This window comes from Onychomys torridus, chromosome 11, assembly GCF_903995425.1.
Source record: "Onychomys torridus chromosome 11, mOncTor1.1, whole genome shotgun sequence".
Classification (NCBI taxonomy): Eukaryota; Metazoa; Chordata; class Mammalia; order Rodentia; family Cricetidae; genus Onychomys; species Onychomys torridus.
Window position 1 is genome coordinate 57,553,251 of NC_050453.1, and position 21,236 is coordinate 57,574,486.

The 21,236-nt window shown below is 49.7% G+C and overlaps 1 protein-coding gene across 1 annotated transcript in view; it reads left to right on the forward strand.

Annotated features, from left to right (window-relative positions):
* The window catches only part of Pkp1 (plakophilin 1), a 43,142-nt gene that overhangs the window by 393 nt on the left and 21,513 nt on the right, over positions 1-21,236 (forward strand). The window contains exon 2 of the mRNA XM_036203028.1: positions 9,804-9,910. Coding sequence (XP_036058921.1) covers positions 9,804-9,910 — 107 coding nt within the window. The remainder of the gene's footprint in view (positions 1-9,803; positions 9,911-21,236) is intronic.

Below are 21,236 nucleotides of genomic sequence, written 5' to 3' on the forward strand. Positions count from 1 at the left end.
CGCGGCGACCGTGGGACGTGCATCCCTCCCGACGGCGCGCTTCTGTCTGCCGGTGGGGACTGAGCGTCAGTCCGCCCCGACGGGGTCTGCGAGGAGTGACCACGGCCCAGCTCTCAGGCCATCGCCACAGGGTGGACTCGGTCGCCTCTGGCTAGCCAGCTGCGGGAGGTCGAGTTCTCTGTGGGGTCAGGATGGGTAGCTCCCTGGGGGACACTGCTTGGAGTGGATCCACTCTGTGGGTCAGGAGGGCGCTGTGGGTCTAGATGGGTAGCTCCCTGGGGGACGCGGCTGGGAGTACTTTCCAGCGAGATCTGAATCCGGAGGGCTCTCTTTTCCTAATCCTGCTCCAGGGATACCAGCCTCCCATTATCTTGACGTGTCTGTCCTGGAGTCCGAGACCCAGCGCTCTGGCTCTCACCTACCTCGCGCCCACCCCCCCCCCCCCCCCCCCCCCCGGCTTTTTTAGCCTCCAGCTTGCATCCAGGCTCAGCGGGATAACATCCCTGGTGGAGGTGGTGTGTGGAGCGGGGAAGAGAGTGACTGAATTATTGTGATCGAGTCTGGGTTCAGGAGAGGCATTGTGGATGAGGAGATAGTCAGGAATCCATCTTCCCCCACCCCTAACTAATCCCTGCCACTTTACCTGGAGACTCAAACCAAACTGGGAAGATGCAAATGTGACTGGAAGGCTCATCAAGGAAGGAGGGCCAGGTGCCTGCCTTCTTTCTCTAATAGCTGGTGCTGAGCCCCCTTCTGACCCAGGTTAAGTAGAAAACAGTGTCAACACGGAGATGAATGTGGGGGGGGGGGGGCGGGCAGGGGTGATCACCAGTTTGGGCTTCCAGTCCTGTCCTCATCCCAGGGCCTGTGAGTGACAAGGCCCTAGATTGGGGTGGGGGGGGGTCCCTGAAGCTGAAGGTGAAGAGTACACCTGACAAGTTATTCAAGTGGACATTTTAGAGTAAAATTTCCGTGCAGAGGATTCCCAGTAAGAAATACCAACCTTTGGTTGTCAAACGTCATCAGAAAAACTCGGACACGTTGCTTTATTTTTATTATTTAGCCAAATTGAGCAAAATACTAACGAGAGGCCACACTGCCGTCCAGTCCAGGTCAAGCAGGGCATGTTTTTTAAGAGACCGAGGAGAAATGGCCGGGGGAGGGAAAGACTAAGGAAATAGGTCTGCCAGTTCTCCAGAGTGTCCGAGGCCCGTGCTCTCTGCCCCGGGCATGTGTTCTCCTTCCCCTCTGTTCCCCAGTGACCCCTGGGCAGCGCTGAGGGAGAGAAACATGGCTGTGGGCTGACTCTGCCACTTCCCACACCCAAAGGCTTTGCTGTTGGCCGTGCCCTTTGCCCTCGTCTGGGCTCCTGGCTCCTCTCCTACCAGAGGTGTGCTCCTCGCCTTTTATGTAGTGTCTTTGTCACTGCTTACCAGCTTCATTTGAAAGCAGGTTTGAAGGACAAAGGGCCTCGCCACAGCCCAGGGCACAGCTTAAGGCCACCCACTCTTCTCTGGTGCACACATGACCTTGTCCCTTTCCACCCTATCCTACCAGCCTCCGGCTCCTGGCTCACAGAGCCAGGAAACTCTCAAACTGGGTCCACGGGTCTTCTCCCTACCTATCAGGATGTTTCCTGACATCCGTCATCTTAGAACGCTTCTTCTATCTAGCTTGGTCTTTGTGGGTAACCATCTGAGGGTATCTCGACCAAAGGTCCCCAAAGGGGATTCAGCCAGGGGAGGGCTTAGGGCAGACCCTGATGCCTCTACTGCATACTTGTCCAGAAACTCTCCTGAGACTGGCCCTGTAGGTGTGTCTCCCTAACCTCAGCCTCTGGGGAGGTTCCCAAAGGGGGCCGGTTTTCCCAGCTGGAATAGGCGGTCGGGGCACTCGGATCTGGTGTGTCTGGTTTATCTGGCTTTGTTTTCGTCAGATTTCTCCGTGCTCTTCCCCCGAAACGCCCAAGCATTCTGTATTTGCTTCTCAGCGGCCACGCTGCTCTCTCTTTCTCCTGGTGATTTCCATGCCAGGAGCCTGCTTTACATCCTGGCAGAGACCAGTTGGCAGCTATGGAAGTCATCTGCCCCTGGACACTTGACTTCTCACACGGTCTTCTCCTGGCACAAAGCCATTGGTTTCGATGGGTCTTGAGCTCCTGGCCTCAAATCCAGGGCCTCTCTGGTTAGAACCCGGCTCAAAAGAAGGCTGGCCCCACCCAAAGGGTTGCTTGGCAGAAGAGCCACTGCTCCTAGTGCCCCTGGTGAACAGTCAGAACATTTACCCATGGCCCTGGCGGTTAGCAAAGGCTTTTCCTCTTTCCTCAGACCCTTGCCCACCAGGTCTATCCTTGTCACCTCGCTCTTTTTAGGATGGGACATTGAGCTGTTGGGGGGCTGGAGGAGGGATGGGGCACCATTTGAAGGCACATCTCTACCTATTCCCTCCTTATTCACGGTAGACCAGATTCTTCAGCTTGGTCATGGAGTCCCCAAGAGGACTGAAGACCATGCAGAGGAAGGTGGCTGTCTACCAGGTGGAACTGGCCATGAAGTTGCTCGCCTGTGTTCTCAGGGTGTCTCTTTGTGTGTCAGGGTGTTAGGTCTTCTTCTTCCTGACTGTGTGGGAAATAAGAGGTACATGATGGTGAGGCGTGGAGTTGTCAAATCCACTCAGCAAGAGATCTTTGCTAGGGACTGTTGATGTCCCTACGGGCAGGCAGAAAGGACCTCTGGTTGTTGGTGATCTGTCCTGTGAGGGTGAGGGGCTGACAATGAGTTACACCTTCCAGACTTGTTCAACTCATTTGAAATCTTTTCCAATAGCTTAGCCATTATCTCATTTGATTCAAACACAACACCCGCCGCCATGACATACAGATTGCACACCAAGTTCCATGAAGGGGGCTCCCTTCTACTGCTTCTTCCAAGGAGTCCAGCATGACCAGCATTTGAACTGCATGATGTTGCCTACTTAGCTATCTGTGATTCTAAATTCCCAACTCGGGCCAAAAGTTCTCCTTTTTCAAAAGTGGCGCTTCCCACTAAAACACACAGTCTTTATTCCCCTGCGCTGCTCAGAGATTGGAGTTTCACTAGGCTGGTGGAGGTGTCTGCTCACCTTCCAAGTTTCCCGCCTGTTCAGGGTCCGCAGCCTCACGCCAGCTCCTCTATGTTATGAAAGGGCAGCCTAGGGCGGCCCTGCCTTTGGTGACTTACGTGTTTGCATTTGTCTGTGTCTCGGCATGAACCCCTGCCCGAGCAAGGTTCTTTTCATTCCACTCTTGAGAGTTGCCCTTTCCTGGCCACGGAGGGTGGGTAGACAGCACTGTGGGGTTGTTTTCTCGGGCGCCAAGCAGAGATGAGAGATGGTAAAGGGCTTTTGTGTTTAAGCTTGTTCCAGAGGCAAAACATACTAATTAAACTTCAAATGAACTAATTCTGTTTCTTTACCATTCTTGGCTTGAAGTTGGGGGGTTTAGCCAGTATTTCTGTTGACCTGTTACAACACATGCAAAAATGTGGAGTCTCCCAGGGTGTTTTGTAGCAAACACTATTTGTTTTCCTGGATCCCATCCTCTGCTAAGCTGCTGAGAGAGTTTGTAAAAATGCATTGGAGGGAGAAAGAGAGAGCGGTGACCACAGTGCCAGGTAACCTGTGTGGTGGGCTGTTCTCCCAAGTTGTAAATACTAGTATGTCATTCAATCTAGGTTTAAAAATCCAAAAAGTGCTTCTGTGATGGGATATAACCTCTAGAAAGTATATGATTGATGTTTGACCAAAATAAAGTGGAAGGATATCAGATAGCCTTATTTGACAATTTTTTGTAGTTTGTGTTATATATATGTACATACATTCTTCACATGGATATACATGTTGTAGACATACAGTTACTCTATGCACATGGACATATACAATTACATATATACACATGCTCCAATATACATGAATATACACACATATGCACACATATATGTACAGTGACATGCATACACAATGCACATATATGTATGCATACACAAACACCACAATGGACATACATTTGCATGCATACATTTAGTGCATGCTTATGTGTATACATGGGTAGATTGTATATTATGAATATATTCCCATGAATATATACACATGAATACACACCTTTACCATATACATCTATTCACAGAGGCACACACAACACATCCTGTGCATGCACATGTACAGATATACACATAGCACATAGTCTAGGCATGCACACACACCACACCTTGCAGCCTGTACTGTGGCAGGAATCCAGCTTGGCTATTACTAGTCCTTACCGAGCCATCTTGGGCAAGTCACTGCCTTTCTCTGGGTCTCTGCAGCTGTTGGGAATTGGGTAAGATCATATCAAAAGTGCTTTGTGCCCTTTGGAACTAGATTTACAAGTCCCTCCCTCGATAAAGACTTTGCCCAAACTGTGTGAAGCAGTACTCTTCTCAGGGCTTCCCACTTGGTATGTCTCTAAATAAATACTCCAGGTAGCATACAAAAGTAAAGTTCTCATCAGCTCATCTCAAACTTGGCTGCAGGTTGGGATGACCTGGGAATTTTTCAAAACAAATACTTACGTCCTGCTGTCTGAGGTTCTGATTTAGTCAGTATAGAGGGTGGCATAGGAAGTGGTAACTCTAAACCCCTCAGCTGATGCTGCTATGTCCCAAAGTGCAGACCAGCACAAGGAGTCCCAGTACCTGACATACCACTCACTCTCCCTTGCTCCCCTGGTGGGGTGGTTGCTAGTGATGGGTTGTACTTCTGACCACAGCTGAGTCCCCTTGCCTTCTTTAACCCATCATCCTGCCCGTGCCAGATCTGCTTCCACAGAAAGCTCCATGCTCTGGTTCTGTTGTCGCCATACAGGTTCCAGCAGAAAGAACAGGCTCCATCAGAGCCGGCCTTAACCGTTGCTCAGCAGAGCCTGCAGGAACCTCATGAGGCTGAGGAGAGGGTGCCTAATGAAGGCAGCATAACGTGTTTTGTCCTTTGTGTTATGTGCATACGCCCAGGAAAGGCCAAGAACCACAACGGAGTGCTTGATGAGGTTGCATTGAACTATTTGCTCTTCCTAGGAGCCTCAGCCCTCCAGAGAAGGAGAAGCAGCTGGCAGTGTTTCCTGTGGCCAGGCAGATGCTTAGGGAACAGGCTAGCCCAAGTCCTGCTGGGATACTTGACCATCCGTTCTCACAGTCCATTCCTCCCCATCTCTTGAATATCTTGTGAGGGGATCGTGTTGCGCTTGTGCTGACACATTACTGCCTCATTTAAATTCCTTTTGTTGTGACCTTTGCTGTGGGCACCATAGTTGAAGAGAGTTCAGGGGTGGAAGGGTAAGGACTTTTTAAATCTGAAAGACTGTGGGCTTCTTTTTCAAGATCTTTATATTGAGGAGTAGGTGAGCTTGATTCAGGTATAGAAGACGCAAAATACAAAATGAAAAAACAAAATAAAACCACATCAGCCTTATGGGAGAGAGACACAGACTTCCAGAGAAGTTTCCCTCTGAAAAGTCCAGCTCATCAAAGTAGAGAGGTTTAGGAGAGAAAGGAAGTAGAGGAGTTTCAGATGCTCTCTACCCCCCGAGGGCTGCCTGCTGTTCAGGAGGGATGTGTCCTGAGGTCTTTTTTGATGTAGAAGCTAGACCCAGGGCTGGAGGTGAGGTGAGTCCAGTTCAGCACAGAGTCCCTTGCTTAGGGAGCTCTCAGTTTTCTGGAAGATGGGTATGCATAGGTGTGTGGACACACACACACACACACACACACACACACACACACACACTTGTACAGACCCCATAAATACTCCAAGAAACACACCAGCCAGCATAGCTAAAGTAAGTGCAGCCATTGGACCCAGGGCTAATGCAATTGTGATGAAGGTTTGGAGTATAAAAGATGGGTGAGATCATTGATAGCTGAGTTTTGAACAGGGTATTGATTGCAGAGAGGGGGTTTGCTCAAGAATGCTTCAAGTGCAGTGTGTGTAACCTTTGTGAAAGCTTGGAAGTGGAAAAGAATGGTTTGCTCTTCCTATGTGAACCTGCCTTTCAAAGATTTTGTAGCTGAGAAAGCTTGGGTTGCCCACACGACACAAGAATGCCAGCCAGTCTCATCTAAGGCACAAAAGAGAACACAAACGCAGTCTACCATCCTCAGTACAGTAGAATGACGTGGTTTCACATAGTGAAATTCTACACTGACACAGGCTGAGACAAGCCACTCACACTGATTGTAGAACAGGGAAATTCATTGATGTTCTAAGGTGTTGGGGTTCTGTATGTAGGCAGATGTGTGTCCCGATGGTGATGCCCAGGTTGGGATGGCTGCCAGCTTCACTGAGAAGTCACCATCATTTTTGCTCATGGCGAATACACCTCCGTAGGGAACAGTGGGAAGGCAGAAGGGACAATGGGATTCTGAGCGGTGAGCTGGATATTTGGATCCTCACTCCCAGGATAAAGAATCTGGAATTCTCAAGGAGGTGGGCTTGAGCCTCTGTAATTCCATACATGCTTCTCTCTTATTCCAATTAACACTGCCCTCCAAGAACCTTTGGGGTGGGGGGCCCTTGCTGATAGAAGTCTAAGACTCCATTTGGCATTCAATGGAGGTGTTGAGCCTCTACGGACCAGAGTACCTTCCCCACAGGACTGGACAGGAAGGAAAAGTGGTACCAAAATGTCTAGCTCCTGTCAATTAGGCTTCCTAGGAGTAAGTTTTGTAGAAGTGGAGAGACCCAGTGGAGAGTGAACTCTCAGGGTTATACTTATTGAGAAGCTCCATGTGCTTGCTGTGGAACTTAGTTTTTAGAGGACATGGCTAACCATCCAGACACCCTGGGGTCAGGAGAGAGGAAGTGGTTTCTGTGTGAGAACAGCTCACCTTCTCTCCCTGACTACAGCTAGACGTGATTCCGAATGTGTCACATCTCTAGATTCTTCCCCACCCTGGCCATCTCTCCAGCTGTGCATCCACCTTCTACCAGAAAAGCTGTGCTGGCTGGTGCAATGGCCGCCTCACTCTCACAGGGAGCCAAGCAGCTCCCTGATTGCAGATAGGTTTTGGAGGATGCCTTCAGAAGTTGCCTGGAAGGAACCAACCCAGTGAGAATTACAGCTCAGAGCTGTTTTCTCCTGAGTCACCTTGAGACATGGGGACTAGCTCTGGGAATTACAGAGTATCTCGTCCCCTGCTTCCATCTGTTCACATGGCCATGTGTCTGTCCATGTCTGCCTCCATGGCACAGTTCCTACTTTGCCTGGAGAGTAGCCAGCAGGTAGCGGTGACGCATGCCTTTAATCCCAGCACTCGGGAGGCAGAGCCAGGCGGATATCTATGAGTTCGAGGCCAGCCTGGTCTACAGAGGGAAATCCAAAGCTACACAAAGAAACCCTGTCTTGAAAAACGAGAGACAGAGAGAGAGACAGAGGCAGAGAGACAGAGGCAGAGAGACAGAGAGAGAGAGTAGCAAGGCTGGTGAAGGGCATGGAAATGGGAGATGCTTTATATGACCTGTGGGTGTCAGGTCATGATGGTAGATTCCCTCTCATGGGGGTGGAGGCCTGAGTGGGAGCCTCCAGGAGATGATTCTTAAAGTAGGAGGCCTCCCTGGGGCTTTGTTGAAGTATCTGTCACCACCCCAGAGTTTCCATCTGGAAGTAGCTGGCTGACCCATACCTGCCCTTTGCGAAGAAATGCCTGCTCAAGAGATGTGAGCCAAGCAGACACTGGCCTGCCAAGCTTTGGAAGAGTTGACAGACATGGGCTGCATCAAGGCGGTGGAGACCTGGAGGGCAGCTCCTTGGAGTCCTGATGGTGTCTGTGCCTGGCTGTGGCCCCTTCTCTGGTGACCGAGTCCACAGGATTCTCCTCCCTGTTGCTTATGAAAGCACAGTCTGTCCAGAGGAGCAGCTGCAGTTTGGACAGACAGGGCCAGGAGCAAACTTGCTGTACCTGCAGAGGGCAGGGAGTAAATCAGAGGCTCTGTGGACCAGGCAGAATCCTAGAACTTCATTTGTAGGGGAAGGCCTGCACCTGGGCCCTATGGGGCGGGGTTCTGGGGCTCTATGGATGGAAAAGCCCCTGGAACGACCCCGAGGCAGGAGGCAGAGGAGATGGGGTCAGCCTCAGTTGTCTGCCCATCTTCCTTGAAAGCGGAACCTTATCTTAGAGAAGCTTCTCGGGATGCCATCAGGCACATGCCACCATAGCCACAGAGCTCTGGGAGTGTTTGGACCGTTTAGGATGTAGAGAAACTGCTTTTTACAGAAAAAGAAGCTGAGGCTCAGGGACAGCTTGTGGGCCAGGCCAGGACCAATTCCAACTGTTAGGCTTCTGGAGAAAACTATGACTGTCACAGCTAATATCCCAAAGTCCCACTCACCCTCCAAGATCAGAAATGGGAATCAAGGGAAATGCCCTTTGTTGTGGGCCTGGCCCTGGACAGAGGAGATGGCCCTAAGCAGGATGCTGGCCTGGTTCTGAAGTGCCGATCTTGTTCTTGTTCCCAATTCAGACAATTTGGTTCCTAGGAAATGACCTCGAGCTGGTGAGTGTGGCATAAGTGTAAGGGATAATGGATTCAAGGGAGATCAAGGTCCAGCCCCCCTCCTCCTTAGACAGGATTTCTGATGGGGGATTCCAAGCATCACATTAGGGGAAAGGCATGCACATCCCTTAGTGGATATGTTTGATGAAAGTAAGGAAGACTTGCTATGGATATGCAGGGCAGAGAACCATGGCTTATCTTTCACAGAGTTCTCAATGTAGCCGAGGAAATATGGACACCAGGTGGCACATGACTTGGGGTACAAGAGCAGGGTATAGCAGAGACTAGAGAGATTGTCTTGAGCGGGGCTGGTTAGTAAGGGGTTCCTGACGAAGACGAAGTCTGGAGGCTCGCTTTGAAAGATGGATGGAATGTGATGGCTATAGCCTGGGAGAGAACATGGATTCAGCTCCGGGGTAGGGAGGTGGGGGGGGGGGATGGGACGGACTATGTCACTGAGAGTCATGTTTCCTGACATTAGGACCTCCAACAGACCAGCTTGCTCAAAGTTGGGGCTGTACTGTAGGCCTCCCCACTCCCTTCTGTTCTGGAGGAAGGAAGGTGGGTCCCCACCACGAACCTCAAATCCAGCCTGCATTTTGTGATTCAAAGCCACTTGGCCGCTAATAACCCTAATGACACTGGGTCCTCCCGCATAGCCTGTCATTTGTGGGTCTCGAAGCACTGTGAAAGCATTAATTAATCCTCACTGGGCCTTTGAGGTTGATTATTGCTCCCCCTTTACCAGCGGGAGGACCTCAGAGAAGGAAGGGGCAGGTTACCTGATCACCCGTGGGGGCTGGGCTCAGGCTGGCTTTCACAGTCCAGGCAGAAGCGGACTCTAAGCAGTGTGCACGGCTGTGTGGCTCTGACCTTGAGCCTCTGGACCGGGAATGTCGAGATCCTGCCCTCCTTCCCCGTGCATCTTTGTAGAGCATGGACTCATGATTCCCTGTGTCGGAACTGCCGTTCTCCAAGGCTCTCCATGCCAGCTCCTGACCTGTAGGTGTCAATTTCTTCCAAGGGGTCTAAGCTGTCCTTGTGGCAGTCTGGTGGCTCTTTGCTGGTCCCTGGCTATGGAGGATATGAAGATGGGCATGGTTGGTAGATGGCACCCTTCCCCAGGATCTCAGACTGCTTCCCTCCATGGAGGTGGTGGACCTGGATGTGGATGATACAGCGGGAGCATGGATGGGTGAAGATGATGGCCATCCCTGCCCTAACCTCCCGGCTCTTCCCTCCAGGTTCCATGTATGACGGGCTGGCCGACAATTACAACAACTATGGGACCACGAGCAGAAGCAGCTACTTCTCCAAGTTCCAGGCGGGGAATGGCTCCTGGGGCTATCCGGTAAGGAACTGCTTCCGTTCAGAAAGATCTAGAACGTCTGTGGACGTGGTCTGGGATTCCTATGCAGAAAGCTTTTCACTGGTTGCTCAAAAAGAGAAATGCAGACTTCAGCCAGTAAATGAGGACTCCAGGTCTGACAAGGGCTGTTCGCTTGGCTATCGCCTCCCAGGGAACTCTGTGCAGTCTCCTTCGATGCTGATTGGGGATTTCTGGGTCTCTCAAGTGAGAACGTTTTTTTGAAAAAAGCATTTTACAAGTCTGTTTCCCAATTTTTCTGATTTTGACCAACGGGATGTGAGAAGTCTGAATTCTGGGGGTCCTTGGTAGACAGGTTTTTAGGAAAACCCTGAAGTATTCTCTCTCTTCGTGTGTACTGTTGGTCAAAGAAGGACCCAGAAGGTACCTCTGAGACCAGGAGATCATGTCCATTGCAGTAACTCCTGCAAAGGCTGCCTTGGCTTGGGGAAGAGCTTTGCTTGAGTTTACTAGTCAGAGAAGTATGAGTTCAAATTCAAGCCCTGCCATTCACTGAGCATTTGTCTTTGGGTTTCAACTTCTAGGCCTCAAGTTCCTCACAAGTAAAGTAACTATAACAAAGTCTTCTTGGGTTATTGTAAAGATTAAATTAACTAATACAAATAAAAAGCAGATACAATTTGTAAGGTTTAAAAAAATTAATGTGGGTAGAAATAATTCTAGATCCTTTAATCCGGGTTCTGCCTCTATCTTTCTCAACGCCCTCCACTCACCTGCCCATTTCCTGAACAGAGACCTATGGAGCTGAGCTTTCTATGAAGCACTGTGGCAGGTGCCCTGGATAAATCATATGAGTCAGTACATGTTTCGTCCTATTCTAGAACCGGGGTTACTGGGCTACATGGTACTCAGTGTTTCCCAAATTCCTCAGATTCCATGAGTTCTGTTTACTTTTGCTAGTTCCAACATAAACCTTCGCTGTTCTTGGAAATTCTTACGTGAGGCTCAGGGATAAAAGATGTGCCTCCAAGCAAAGCTGAGGCTGTGTCTTCTTGGGGTCCCAGGATCAGCAGCATTTTATTTTGAACAAATGATCACAGATGTCACTCCAAGTTGCTGAAGATCCTGGGGTCCTATGCAAAGAAGCAGGAGCACGGTTTGTGAATTCAATGTTCTTTCACTGTGGCTTGATTTCCCTTCTCTGTCAGCTGTGTCGGGGCTAACTGTGGAGGATGTATCTTCCACAGATGTTTCACACTGGGGACTAAAGAAAAGAAAGAACTCAGTCTGCTACAAATTCATTTCTCATCCTTCTTTGTGGGGGGGGAGGGGCATTTATATCCGTTGTCACTCTCGGGACACCCTAAATTTAGTTGATCAAACCAAACAAGCTTGCAGAGCGCTCATAGATGTGAGATGGCTTTCACACAAAGATGGTGTCCACATAGATTCAGAAAACACCTTAGCAATGTAGAGTGAAAAGATTAGCTAATAACTGGACTTACTGATCCAAGCTACTGATGCTGACCCTATACATGTTCACGGTCATACATGTTCCGTGTTACCAGGCTGGAACTTAGAGGTCTCTGGGCTCTTTCCACTCTCTTCTGTGACTCTGGATAAGCCACTCTCTGTAAGATGAGACTGATGGTACCAGTTTTTCTGCTTCGTTCACATGTTACTATCATGCCGCATTAACTATGTTATCAAACGGAGCGCGTAACCATGGAAATGTGGGAGGAGGTGTTTCTAAAATACCTCCCATGGCCTGTGCCTTTCTGACATTTTCTTCTAGATAATTAATCCTTAGTTGTCTCATTTGCCTTGTAATGCTCCCAAACAGCCCCCACACCTCCCTGTGCCCATTTTCTGACAACCACTGAAAATCCTTTTCCTTCCCCGCGCCCTAAGGCCCATCCCTCTTCACTCCTTTGCTGGCAGCAATGCAGACATGACTCATGACAGTGCAGCTGCCGAGGCTTGTCCCGTCTCCTCTCAGTTCAGGAAAGGCTATGGGAACAGGGAAGAGCTGAGCACACACGAGGATTTGGCGGAAGGAGGGGGGCTGAGCAGCGAGGAAGTAGAATCACTGATATTGAAGCCAGACATATAATCAGCCGAGCACTGAGAAAGACCAAGTGGGGGTCCAGATTTAGAGAGGGAGAGAGTGGGAGAAACCGTAACAATGATCTATGGTGTGAGATAACCCCGTGCCTGTGGGATTTTCCCATGGTTGGAACAACTAGCATGGAATGTTGTATTTCCCAGCCTCTGGTGAAACCAATATGGCAGCCCAAGGCAGGGAATACAGGGAGGAGGGTGTGGTTCATCGGCACAGGCACTGTCAGGAGTTTCTGAGAGCTGGTGAAGGACCGTTTCCTACAGACACATTCTGTTCATTCAGTCAGCCAGCTGGCATTGAGCAGATGCTGGGCTCAGCATCACGTGAAGCACACCAGAGATGAAACTGCAAAGACTCGCTTTGTCCTCAGTGAACTGCTAGTCCAGTTGGGAGAAGCAACGATCAACAGAAGTAGAATAGGTAATCATTTCTGTCCTGGAGAATTACACCAACGCCCTGCTCAAATGTTTCTAGAACCTGTAAACGTTTTCAGAAGGAGCTATTTCCAGTGTGTTCTAGAAGCCACGTAGGTACCAGTGACTTCTTTATTAAGATGATCTCCATCGGATTAGAAACAGTACAGCCAACCCACTTAGAGCACTTCATTCCTTGGGTTTGGTTCCAGTTCCAAAAGTCACACCATTCTCAAATTCCAAAGCTTTATCACTAGTGAGTAAACATTGTCTTTAAATGTAGAGAGATTCTGTGGGCAATCCTAAAAGAAAAGCCTAACAATGTTTTAAAATCAGTAGTGTCACTTCATATTCTGAATCATCAACAGCCTTCTAATTTAAAAAATCTTTTGTATTTCATCTATAACCAAATATATTACAAATTTTAGAAAACTGAATAAAAAGAGTCCTATAATGAAGCTTAAAATGAAGTGATTCTGACCTACAAGAAGCATCCATCCTACAAGGGGCTTAAAGAAAAGACTGGTCCAAAGAAAACCATTGGCCTCAGCGTCCCCCTGCTGACTGTGGGTCGCTGCAGCCTTCTGCTTTAGAGACAAGAATTTGCCCAAGAGTCCCCAGGCCTCCGGAAGAGGGAGAAATCTGTGCAATGAGGCAGAGTGTCCCCATACCTGACACCTCAGGTGGCCTGATGCCGTCCCAGTTCTCAGAGTCAGAGCGGCAGGCTTTGCATTTTACAGATGAGGAAACTCAGGCCCAGAGACCATCAGTGACTCAGTGGAGGCCACACAGATGTTCACTAGTATGGCAGCCCAGATCCCTGACCTACTAACCTGGGAGCTCTGCTTTCCTGATTCTAGGTGCTTAGGTGTTGTGCGGTATCAGTCTCCATAAACCTCTCTGTGCCGACATGACAGCTGCGTTTGGGGGACTCACAAGAGATCCACAAATCCAAATCTTTTCATTCCTCTCTTCCCCTGCCTTCCAGCCAAAGCTGTCTCTCCTTGAGAGAGTCTAATGCTAACAGGAGAAGGAAGGGAACGGTCATATTTTCTCTTCCTAGACTCTGTTCATTCAGCAATAATTATTAATAGGGAGTGGTCATAGTAAGCTTGTAGGGTAAAATACAACAAATAAATGGTTTGGTACATAATTATAATGAAAAAATTATATCAGCGATTCAAACACAGCTATGAGTGTCCTGTGTTCTCAGTTTGATACGCTAAGTCATTCCTGACATTAAAACAAGTATCCATAAGAGCTCCTCTACTGGGCTGTGAACCCAAGGAGAATGACTTCAGACTGCAGCTGTTTCTAGTTGGGAAATGGAGGTCTTTTGGTCCCTATTCATTGGACAACTAATATAATGAGTCACTTGAATACCCTTGTCTGGGTCAGGTAGACCAGGGTGAAGGGTACGGAGGCTATTTGGAAAGCATGGCTGTTGTATTCCAAAGCTGTAAACAGTCACTATCATATGGGTCTGTCCCAGATGCAGCTAGAGTTTTCCTGTTTTTAAAGCAAGAAACACATCATGAGCATTGAGTTATTTTGAGAGTGTTCTTTGGATGTGGATTGAACTTGACCATCCTTCCCGGGATCTGATCTATAGAGGAGAGAAGTCATGTGGATAATACCAGCCAGGAGTTCTGAAAGCAAGGTGAACCATGGTGTCTGCCATATTGAACCACACACATCCAGCTTGGCAGTCATGAGGCGAGAATCTCTAGGAACATGAGGAGAGAGAATCCTGTCTTTGTCCTGGATCTTTCTCCTGGCTGCTTACCTATTTGATACATCAGTGTTTGATGTTCCCTTCATGACAGAATCTTGTGGATTATGGACTAGAGACCCTTTGCACTGAAGAGAACCAAGCCTGTTCAATCTGGACCCAAAGCAACCTGTGGGAGCCCCCGGTACAGATGGGAGGATGGCAGTTGTGTCTGGCTGCGGTGGGAAATAGAAAATCCCAGCACACTGCTGTCTGGGTTGAGGGTTCATCTTCTGTCAGAGTTACACTGTTGATTAGGCAAAGGGCTGGCTTGTGGACCGCACACTGCTGAGAGATTGCCCGAGACACGTGGCACGGTCCTTTGTCCTGGGAGCAGTAAAAAGAGACTGCCCTTGCTAATCCATAGTTAACAGAGGCTGTGACCCAAGATAGCATGATGTAGGGGAACAAGCCCCAGGCTTGGCTCAGGACCTTCAGCCCACAGTCTGGCTCTCTCCCCTTTCATTATTTATGTGACTCCGGGCCTGTCCTTAATCTACCCAAGCCTCAGTCTCTGAAATGGGGAACTCTCTTTCTCAGTGTAGTAGGAGGACTGTGTATACAGCATACCTATATAGAGTGTGATGCTTGGACTCTAGTCTCAAAGACTGCTACGAGGTGAGAGATGTGTTTTTCAACACAGAATAAGAGTGTTTGATTAACTCTTTGCCAAAGGTTAACATGAGGCTCCATGTGGCTTGAGAGCTCACTAGTGACTCTGAGCTCCTGGGCTGAAGCCAAACCTGGGTGGCCCCTGGTTGGAGTTGGTGCAGATCCTCTAGCCCAGGGGCCCTGCTTAAACCCTCCAGCTGACTGAAGACTCTGTACTTCCTGCTCTCATGGGACGATCTCTTCCCACCAGGAAAATGGAAGTTAGTGAGCTCTTGTAACAGCGACATGAGTAACTACTCTAACTTAAAGTCCAGGCTCTCCATCTTTTCTGCTCCCTCTTCCCAGCCCCGAGTGCCGCTTTCCAGGTGTGCAAGCTGGGATCTTTGGCAGTACCTGCTGGCCTCTGCCTTCTCTTGCAAAGTCCAGGTGAGGGAACATAGAGTAGACTCTGGCTCTTGCTCCCAAGGAGGCATGGATCCTGCTCTATGAGGGAGCAATTGATGTATCTGCCAACTCAGTGTCCCTGCTGCCAGCTCGTGACTCACTCCCACCCAGCCTTGCGAGATAGGAGGGTCCCACAAAGGCCCCAGGCTATCACCCAACAAGAAGAGACAATGATCCTGCTTGCCAAAGGACAGAATGTGCCTCAGAGAGAAAAAGGAGGTAAATGAGAGAGTCGCCGGGTGACTTGGGAGGTGACCCTTCCCTGTAAATGTGGCATGTCTCTGCCAACTAATTGCTGCTATGGAGATGCTCCTGGCACTTCAACTGTGACAAATGTCCACATCTGAAGAGCCCCTGCATGGACACTCCTTGAGAAGCCATAGTCCATCAGAGTGGCTCTGCTTATACTGGAGACATTTCTAGGTTGGGCAGCTTCCTTTTTATGCTTCTCCCTTCATAGCTGACTTAGCTCTCCTGAGTAGCTTGAGGCTATACTTCCCAGCTGAGGACCTCTCAAGTCTAACATCTATAGCCTGAATCCTTCTTTGGGGAGGAGAAGTGGAGGATGCTCGCTATGCAGGCCCCGTGGTCCCTCGGAGGTAGGAGGACATGGCTATGGTATGTAAATGTGAATGGCATCCCTGAGTATGAGCTTCAGATGGGGGACCCGAGAGGCCTCTAGGAGATGCAAAATGTTGAATTGTGTGAAAAGAGAGGAGAGAGGGTGGAGAACATAGCAAGGCCCTGGGGGTAGGTAGGACTGGGGAATGAGATTACTGCTCTGGCTATCCCCCAAAGAATGGACATCACCACATCAGGTTGTGTGTTGCCAGCCCCAGAGGTCTTACAACCCGCCCCCTCGCCCCGCCCCCAGGCTTTCTGCAGCCAATCCCTGGGGACCAGAACTCACACTGCCCCTCAGAGTTAATTGAACATGTCAACCTACCTCCTCCTGGATCCTCTGCTCCCCATGAGGGGCTGCAGGTGGTACTTTGTTAGGGATGGAGAGGGAAGGCCGGGGGTAGAGCTAGCCCAGGACATGGCCAGCAGCCCAGAGCATGGCCAGCAGCTGGCCCTTCTTAGAAAGTCCCCAGAAGAGAATGTTACTGTCTCCTGGGACAGCAAAGCCAGTTTCAGCTTGAAGGATCAGCTGTGGCTTCCGTACAGTTCGTGCAGAGCTTCAAAGCTGGTGGCCAAACGGGAAGAACCAAGGCTTAGACTGATTCACCAGGATCGAGTCCTTCCTTCCTGACTAGGGATTAGGAGGTGCTTAATAAAGCTCTAGCCCCTGAGGATGGGATAAGGAGGAAGCCCTCTTCCCCACCCTCACATCTTCTAAGTACAGTCTCCAAAACTTTAGAGGGAAGACGTGAAGAATCCAGAGGAATTGTAAATATCTCTAGTTTTCTCCAGAAGTGACTAATGGAGCTGTGTTTGGGGCCCTTTGGGAAGTGGGGGGGGCTGACAAAAAGCCATCTACTTAACCAGCGAGTCTTTAAAGTCCTTACACTGTGGTTAAAGACAAAGAACAGACGAAACAACAGCCCGAGAAGGGACATAATTAAAAGCTAAATTCTACAGCACATGCTGACTTCAGTCTCCCCAGGCCTCAGTTTCCTGGTCTGTAAAGGAAAGCTGGGGGGCGGGGATAGGCAGGGCAGGTGATTGCCAAGCCTTCCCAGCTGGAGTCATAGGGTTTGGGGATGTGGTCCTCAGGTTCTGGATTAAAACAAGCAGGAACATGTAGGGCTAGCTCACCCCTCCACATTCTCCGTCGACTCAGATCATGTGATAATCCCTGGGATTAGGGCTGCTTTTTTGAATTCACACAGAACGTTTGTTCATGTTGTCATTCCCTCACTCGATTCCTTGGGTGTCCGTGAGATGGGTGGATACTCAAGCACTTTTATTCTGATTTGATTTACAGGGGAATTAAGTTGCAGAAAGGTGCAGGGCCTTGCTCATGACCTCACAGGTGGAGTTGGCAGAACTGAGTCGGGAGCCCAGTGGCCATGAAGGGGTGTGAAGAGTGAGGAGAGATAAAAGCCAGGAGGGGCAAGAAAAGATAGGTGGCATCTCTCCCCTGCCAGCCAGCCCTAAGCCAGGAAGTGGGGACCAGAAGAAGGGCCATAGACGTGACGCGGTAGAGACATTTTCTGGTGCCTCTATTAGTGAGAATTTTCCTTTTGTCACTGAGCCCAGAGAGACAAATGCAGTAGCCTTTCCCAGGTGGGTGGAAGAGCCATCCCCACCCTTTGCTAGGGTGAGGCTCAGCTTTCTCCCCCAGGGCCCTGGCAAGTCTCTGCGAGGCCTGCCTGCCTACCTGCCCCAAGAGCGCAGACTCAGCTGAAAAACTAAATCAAATCTGGTTGTGGAGGGGCAGGGCGGGGAGGGGATGAGAAGAGACACAGGTGGAGAAGAAGCAGCTTGGGGGCCCGCCCCTAAACCCCCACCCTATGTCCCGGGGAGTGGCCTTGAAGGGAGGAAGACTGGGCTGAGCCAGGTTGGCCAAAAGGCTATGACTTCAGCAAGGGCTGAATCGTCTGCCATAAGCCAAAAGCCTTCTAGAGCGGTCTGTGATTGGAGAAACTGAGGCTGAGGAAAGGAAGCTGATTGCCCAAGCCTGCACACCTAGGCAGGGGCAAAGAGGACTGAATCTAGGTCCCCCTATCTCATGCTCAAAGTTCTTGGCCCCTGGGTGTCTTAAGCTTCTTTTTTTTTTTTTTTTTTTTGCCACTGTAACATTCCCAAAACCGAGGTCGGGAGCACTCGAGTATCACAGTTTTACAAAATCATCATACCAACTATTACTTACTGTCCAAGGAGTAACTTTTCAATTTCAGTGCATTTCCGTTGCAAAGAAACCACATATCACCAAGTCGGAATACACAAACAGTATTCTTTGCTACGAAAGGAAGGCTCGCCATGACCTTGATAACCCAAATCCACATAACAGTGCTTACTGCTTGTGAGGTCCATTTGTTCCACTGGAAAGCTTGAGCTGTTTTGCACTGAAAGAAATGTCGGTGAGTGATGAAGACGCACAGGGAGCCATGCTTAGGCTCATGGTCATCAGACTGGAAATGCAAGCATTTCTATGTGCTTCAGTGATGGTCACTGCCTGTGACCTTGAGATCCCTAAAGTCATCTCACAGCCACCAGTGGTGCGTGGCGAAAATCTGTGAGGATTCTGAGTCATAAGACAATCATGTGGGATGATTGTCCCACGCTGACTCCCTCCCAGGTCATGCAGAGAGCTCTGTGGGCCAAGGAGAAAAGCACCTTGTGGAGCTCCTGCCCTCAATAAGACCAGCAGCCCCATGCCTAACCATGCAAGTGGAGTATGTCAAGAGGAAGTCTCTGACTTTAGTGTCTGCCCAAGGGCCAGGCTCTGGGGGATGGAACCCCCCTTTGGGGTTCAGAGACAATCCCCAACTTCTTCCACCTTCACCTCAAATCCTAATCACCTTTTTAGAGGTCCCACAGTGCTGGAGATAGCGTGGGAGTACTCAGGGAGAAGCCAATGACCCATACTTCCCTCTTAACCATCCTAGAGTCTTGGAGCAGGGTGGCCCAAGCCACCCAAATCCAAACAAGTCCAGCAATAGTTGGCTAACTCCAAAGGACTCTCACTGCCAACCTCAGCACAAGCTCCTGTGTCCCCCACACAACTTATGTGACTGAGAAGTGCATTGGGAGCAAGATACGGCTTGAGGGGACCAGCTCCTCCTCTCCATCATTCCACTCATGTCCCTACACAGAACACACCAGCTCTAGCAACCACAAGGTCTCCATTGTCCTGGTGTCCTTTGGTCCAGAGGGTCTTTTCAGCCCTGGCTTTGGGCAGTAGACTTGTGTGACACCAATGATCAGCTAAGTCCCTTGTTTCTTTGCTTCCCCACCACCGCCACACTGAAGATAGAACCCAAGGCCATGCACATGCTAGGCAAGCATTCTACCCCCGAGTTTGCAGCGCCACGGGCTCTATTCTCTTCTTAAATATATTCAAGATCTCTTGGGACCCATTAAAAAAAAAAGAAGAGGCAGGTACCTCCTAAGCCTGGACTCTCTCAGAACCAGGCTTGCCTATAACTAGAGACACCTTTGATGTTTCAGCAGGGGGCCACCTAGGATAAAAGCTCTTTGCCTTTAGCTGTTGCTGTTTCGTTTTGTTTTGTTGATATAGGTTCTCACTAGAAAGCCTAGAATGGCCTGGAATTCATGGTTCTCTTGGTTCAGCGTCTGGAGTGCTAGGATTATAGGCATGTGCCTCCCTAGCCAGTTCTCTTAGCCGCTTACGCCTTATCCGTCATCACCAGGCTCTGTTAGTTGGTGTCTGGTGGCTGGAGGACAAACTTTGAGAGGAGACCAAAGATCTGATTCACTATCTACCACATCCTAGCCAAATGGCCTCAGACAAGATCAAGGAACTTCTCAAATATTTTCCTCACATAAGACTACCTCTGGAAAAATGTGTGTTCCTCAAGTGAGCAGGTGGGATGTGTACAGGATGGGTGTGTGCTTGGACACATGTGGATTCAAATAAATATGTGTGTACACACACATAGATGCTTGCATGTACATATGTGCATATACATACATATGTTCGTCTTCCCAAGAGGTGATCTTCTACCCAAACATCGGGGAGGGGATAAGGGGTGGCCACATGCATTCATATGAGGTTCTTGATCCTCTAATCAGCAGGATGGATTCGGGTCTTCCAGGAGCTCTTTAGGGCCAGGAAGGAGGTGCCTTGTGGTATGCATCTTCCCCAAAGTTTTGGCTCTCTTCTAAAACTGAGAAATATGCACAGGCTCAGGGCTCACAGGGGTTCTGGGGTTATTCAGCCTCCCAGCTGACATTCCAGGACAGGGAGGGGACATGGGCTGTGCGAGATCTTGACTTAAACTATCCTGCTGGGAAGCAGGCCACACTTCAGTGCTCCCTTACTCCTCCCTCCCTGGATGGACCCATCACTGGGACAGCCGAGTTGGCCTCCGAGTTCAAAATCCAGAATCCATGACACTGAAGTGTACAATAACTTAGACTCCAACTGATCTGAGTTCATGGGAAAGAGACAGCCAAGGGCCCAGGCTCTACTGCCGCTTGCGTATGAGAGGGCCGTGTGTCAAACATCAGCTCAGACTTCCCTTCTAGAAAGAAACATGGGGGACTTTGCAGTTAAGAGCACTTGCTACTCTTCCAGAGGAGTGACGAGCGTCAGTCCAGCCCTCATGTCACAGGGCTCCTAACTCTCTGTAACTCTAGTTCCAGGGGATCGGGCACCTCTGTCCTCAGTGGACACCTGTACTAACAGGCACCTATTCACGGAAAGACACACACTCCTACACACAGTGAACCATCATTTTCTTTTCCTCTTTAAAAAGAAACATGCATATGAAATCTCGTGTCCTTGTGGCCCAGTTCATTCTGGCGGCGGCAGGAGCTCGAACAACTCTATTTCTGGAGTAGTGCGCTGGAGGGGGCCGGAGAGGTGCTGGGTGAGCGATAAAGCAGGGAGCAGGGTGCAGAGACAGCTAGCGCTGGCGTGGCATGGTGGCCATGTTGTTATCAAGTGCAGCTCACTTGGATGCCTCCCACTGTATATGAGGAGCCCCTGTGGGCTTCGTGTGGAAGACCTGGAGCCTGTTACAGCCAAAGAGGCCAACTAACAGGGACATCGGGTGTCCCTGGAGAGAAAGTCACCTCCCAAAAGCCTTCCAGGCCAACTGGCTGGAGTTCTGTAGTACTCTCACCCCTGGGCTTCAGTCATCTTGATGCCCTGGGAGATCTGTCTTCAGTCATTGCAAATGTTTCTTAATACTGACCGATGGATAAGGCTTGCAGCTTCTATTCCTCAACGGTCATGAGAGATGCTGACAATTCTTGACCAGCTTCCTCATAACATCTACATATGCTTCCGAGGTGCGCACAAAAACGTTACTTTTTCAAGGATTTTAGGTGACAGCCCATGTGCAATGGCTCATC